The sequence below is a fragment of the Coptis chinensis genome, chromosome 4 (genome assembly GCF_015680905.1).
Source record: "Coptis chinensis isolate HL-2020 chromosome 4, ASM1568090v1, whole genome shotgun sequence".
Taxonomy (NCBI): Eukaryota; Viridiplantae; Streptophyta; class Magnoliopsida; order Ranunculales; family Ranunculaceae; genus Coptis; species Coptis chinensis.
Window position 1 is genome coordinate 82,699,146 of NC_141459.1, and position 4,976 is coordinate 82,704,121.

The following is a 4,976-nucleotide window of genomic DNA, read 5'->3' on the forward strand; positions in this document are numbered from 1 at the left end:
CTCATCATATTAAAAATCTAACTTAACTAACTTAACTAACAATGTTTCAATCTACTTAAACTACGAAATGATAATCAACAAGAATTAAAACTAGATCTATAAATTGAGATGACAAAAATCGAAATTGACAAAATAACTATTTTATTTATCTAATCAATCAAGAACAATGATTCAAAGACTTAATCTAAAACAAGAATTGAAAATGGAACTAAAACTTAATTAATCTACTGAAAACTAGATCTAGAATTATCTATATGGTTTTAGGTCTAACTATCTACCATTAACTAAGAGTGAAGCTTTGGTTTTTATACATTCAGATCCAAAAATCGTGCATGGGCTTGGAGCCATGTTTTGGGCCAGAGAATCAGGCCCAAAACCCAATTCTTCGATCAAAAAAAAAACCTCTTCAGCTGCAGTTGGCTTCAACAGACTTTTTGTCCACTTCTGCTCCTCTTATTGGATCAAGGCTTAGACCATTAGAAATCTCTTTCCGAGCCGGTCGTTTTGACATAAGGTAGGCCCCATTCCGAGGTCTGAGTCCAAAGATACGGCCTTCAGAAGTTCTGCTGACTTGTGTGCTGTTTCACCCCGCGTTGACTTTTCAGCTTTTGACCGGGCTTTAGAAAGGCTTTGTCTTCTTGAATCTTGGCCTTTAATCACGGAACTCCTTAGTAACCGACCTTAGCTCCTTTATCTCGCTAAAGTGGCACATTTCTGCACATAATGGACTTTGAAACCTGAAATGCATAAAAACACATAATCAGTGTTAACTCTTAATTATTACTCACATAATTGGTCTAAAAGTATGCCTGTTACAGGGTTAAAACTACAGTTTTGGGCTTTATCACATCACATGTACGAAGGCATATGCCGGATATTGTCAAACAAATGGAGGAGGAAGTGAAACTAGGCAGAGGAGATGACAAGATCATATGGTCGGGATCACAGAAGGGTGAGTATACAATGAAAGATACTTATGAGAGAGTGAGGAAAAGCAAAGCACTAGTATCATGGAAAAATATGGTGTGGTTTACGAATAGAATACCGAGGCAGTCTTTTATAGCATGGTTAACATTGAAGGGAGGATTGAAGACATTGGTTCGAATGAGAGAATGGAAAGTAGTTCAGACAGATTGGTGTGTGCTGTGTTGGGGGGAAAGAGAAACAGAGGAACACTTGTTCTTCTCATGTATATATACACAAGAGGTATGGCAGAAGCTACAAAAGCAAGCTGGGTACAATAGGCAGAGGGTAGCAACATGGCAAAATGAGATTGATTGGATTGAACAGAACTCAAGAGGAAAGGGATACAAGCAAGATGCATTGCAACTGGTGTTCAATGGGCTGATATACGACATATGGATGGAGAGAAATCAAAGAATATTCGAGAACAAGAGAACAAGGGCAAAACAGGTGGGGAAGATGATTTTCGATGATGCAAGAACTAAAATGGAGGCTATGACGATGAAGATGGAAGATGGGCCTGAAAGAGAGAGGTTTATGTAACTCTGGAGCTTAAACATCAAAATAAAAATGAAGACTCTGAAGCTTTGCAAATGGGAGAGTGCGGAAGAGGGAGGTCATAATTTAAATACTGATGACACGATGCAAGGAGATGAAGGGGGATGGGCAGTGGCAATACGCGATGGCAGAGGAACTGTACTAGCAGCAGCTTGCGGGAAGACGAGGTATAAAACAATAGACTTGATCGAGTTAAATGGGCTTGAGAATGGGCTGCGATTAGCGGTAAGACATGGATTCAAAAAGATAAGGGCCCAGACGGATTCAACTACTGTAGTCAGTTATTTCAAAGAACCTAGGCAGCACCTATGGAGAGCGAACTACATGATGGAAGAAATACAAGCACTCATTAGTGAACTAGAAATTTTTAATTTAGTGCATGTATATAGGGAGTCAAATAAGTTAGCAGATATCTTAGCATCTAATATTCCAAGTGTTAGTTTTATAGAGCTGATTCCAAGCTCTTTTTCAAAAGATGTAAAGAAAATCATATATGATGATGCTACGGGCAAAAATCATATAAGAATGTAACCAAGCCAATTTACCTTATTTATACAATAGGGGTAAGGGACCTCTCAAAAACCCTGCTTGCCATCCAATATATATATATATATATATATATATATATATATATAGGAAAGATAATATTGTGACAAATGAAAACGACAAGACTTGAGGGAGGCCTTCATTGCTCTTGTAGCCATGTTTTTCAGAGAGAGAGAAACCAGTTCACGAACTTCATCTTTTCAAACAGATTTTAAACAAACCCTAAAAAAGACTGTTAAAAACCTCTTTTCCATGTGTTTTGCTTCTTTTTTTTTTTTTTTTTCTTACTACTTTCCTTTAGGGTTTGCCCTACCGAACTACAGTGGTTTGGTTTGCCTACTATTTATTTTTTTTTTTATTTTTTTGTAGTTTAATTGGGCACTCATTAAATTCGATTGGGCAACCAAAAAAAAATACAAGTTTGCCATCAAAGCCAAGGCCCAACAAATAATTCAACCGGTCTCGCCATAACAAAACCTCCGAGTCATTTTAGAGTGTACACTCAAACGGTCTCGCCATGTCGTTTGAGTATACACTCAAATAATACCACCATGTCGTTTGCGTATACACTTAAACGATATTTTGAGTATACACTCAAACAACTTGAAAATATCGTTTGGTATCACATGCAAACGGTATAGCTGAGTCGTTTGGGGCTACTATGGGGGAACCTGTGTGAGTCGTTTAGACTAAAATAATTGATTAGCCCTATTAACTAAGGAAATTTCTGATTAAAACCAATAAAAATTGATTACATAAACACCAATTATACTTTTCTTATACATAAACACCGAATACTTTTCTTATAAAATAAAATCATTAATCGATCATAATTGTACAATAATTTATTTAAAAAATGATATATAAAATTAAATTAGTATTTATCAATTATCAACACATTCCAATTTAATTAACAAAATTGAAATCCGATTTAAAAAATTGGGTTAAGAACAACACAATTAGTTGCACCAACATAATTACATGCATTATGCACTCTTTATCTATTATGATATAGTATATATATAACCAAGTTAAAATATGTAATCAAATATGCCAAAATCTGAAATAATGTAATTAAACATGCCAAAATCTAAAATAATAATTTATTTTATATCTAAACTTGTTATTTTTCATATTTTTTTTCAATTGTGAATCATAAACTAGTTTAGGGTTTGGGGTTTAGGGTTTACAAATTTTGTACCAACATATTTTATTTAATTATTTGAAATAATAATTTATTTTATATCTAAACTTGTTATTTTTTCATTTTCTTTTTCAAATTATTAATCATGAATTAGTTTGGGGGTTTGGGGGTTTAGGGTTTAGGGGTTACAAATTTCGTACCAACATATTTCACTTAATTATTCAAAATAATAATTTGTTTTGTATCTAAACTTGTTATTTTCCATTTTCTTTTTCAAATTGTGAATCATAAACTAGTTTGGGGTTTGGGGTTTAGGATTCAGGGTTTACAAATTTCGTACCGACATAAAAAAAAATTTAATTTCAAACATATTTCACTAAATTATCCAAATCTAAAATAATAATTTGTTTTATATCTGAACTTGTTATTTTCCATTTTTTTTTCAATTGTGAATAATAAACTAATTTAGGGTTTAGGGTTTACAAATATATTTCACTCAATAATTTCAAATATATCAAAATTTCAAATATCTCTACATAGAATACTCAAGTTTCTCATTTATTCTTTACTCCTTTTTTCATCAAAATTCTTACTCCTTACATAGAATACTCAAGTTTCTCTACATAGAATACCCAATCAAAATCCTAAATGTAACACGAAAATGAAGAAGAAGTATTTTAGGTAATGCTTGAGGTGCAACAACAAATTAGAGAAAGAGAAAATAAAAGAAATGTTGAAAGTGAAGAAGTGGCACAAAATGTTGAAGGTGAAGTTGAAGAAATAGAAGATGCGACTAGTCGAGCAAATGAGATGCCGAGAAATCGTCGACGACAAAGACAAACAAACCTAAATAATGAGGTAACACATGATTAGAATGAATAAAAAACACTTGATTTATTGAATTAATGAATGAATGCAAAACACTCGATTTATTGAATGAATGAATGAATGCAAAACACTTGAATGAATGAATAAACAACATTTAGAACCTGACCCCAAACGACACCTCTGGGTCGTTTGGGGACTCTATGGAACTACATGGTTGGGTCGTTTGGACCCTCTATGGAACTACATGATTGGGTCGTTTGGACTAAATTTAGTGAGAAGTCTATTTTTTTTGGTGACTTTGAAATCCCTCATTACATAAATTAAATAGTTTTAGACTCTTGTTTTTTTGGTGACTTTGAAAAACCAACCTAATTGACTGGAGATCCCAAGATCTAGGTTCAATGGGCCAACTGAATTATGTATGTGACTCAATTAGCACTAGAGAGTAATATTATACTTTAACCCATTCCTATATAAGATAGTGCATATCTGTCGCGATAACCAGGATAAGTCAAGCTTTTAATGATTTACTATATCTTGAAAAGTTATGTTATCCAACTGGAGTATTACAGAATACTCTTTATAGAAATCACCTATGTTAGTTGATAAGAGCCCAAAATTGTAGTTTTAACCCCTTAACAATAATACTTTTAGACCAATTATGCGAGTAATAAATAAGAGTTAATACTGATTACGTGTTTTTATGTATTTCAGGCATTGGAGTTAATTATGTGCATAAATGTGTCATTTTGGTTGCTAAGAAGTTCTGTGATTAAAGGCCAAAATTTAAGGAGAAAAAGCCTTTTTAAATCCGGGTCAAAGCTAAAAAGTCAAAGTCAACGCGGTCAGAAACAACGCACAAAAGTCAGCAGAACTTCTGAAGATCGTATCTTTGGACTCAGACCTCAAAATTGGGCCTACCTTATGTCAAAACGAC

General features: G+C 33.5%; 1 protein-coding gene across 1 annotated transcript; it reads left to right on the forward strand.

Moving 5' to 3' along the window:
• The first annotated feature begins 888 nt into the window (after positions 1–888).
• LOC147505153 (uncharacterized) lies at positions 889–1,506 on the forward strand. The gene has a single exon (XM_086605479.1). The coding sequence runs from the start codon at positions 889–891 to the stop codon at positions 1,504–1,506; it is 618 nt and encodes a 205-aa protein (XP_086461605.1).
• The last annotated feature ends 3,470 nt before the right edge of the window (positions 1,507–4,976 follow it).

Bases quoted from the DNA above. Each gene is read 5' to 3' on its own strand.
- LOC147505153 (XM_086605479.1), top strand. From the start codon at position 889: ATGGAGGAGGAAGTGAAACTAGGCAGAGGAGATGACAAGATCATATGG.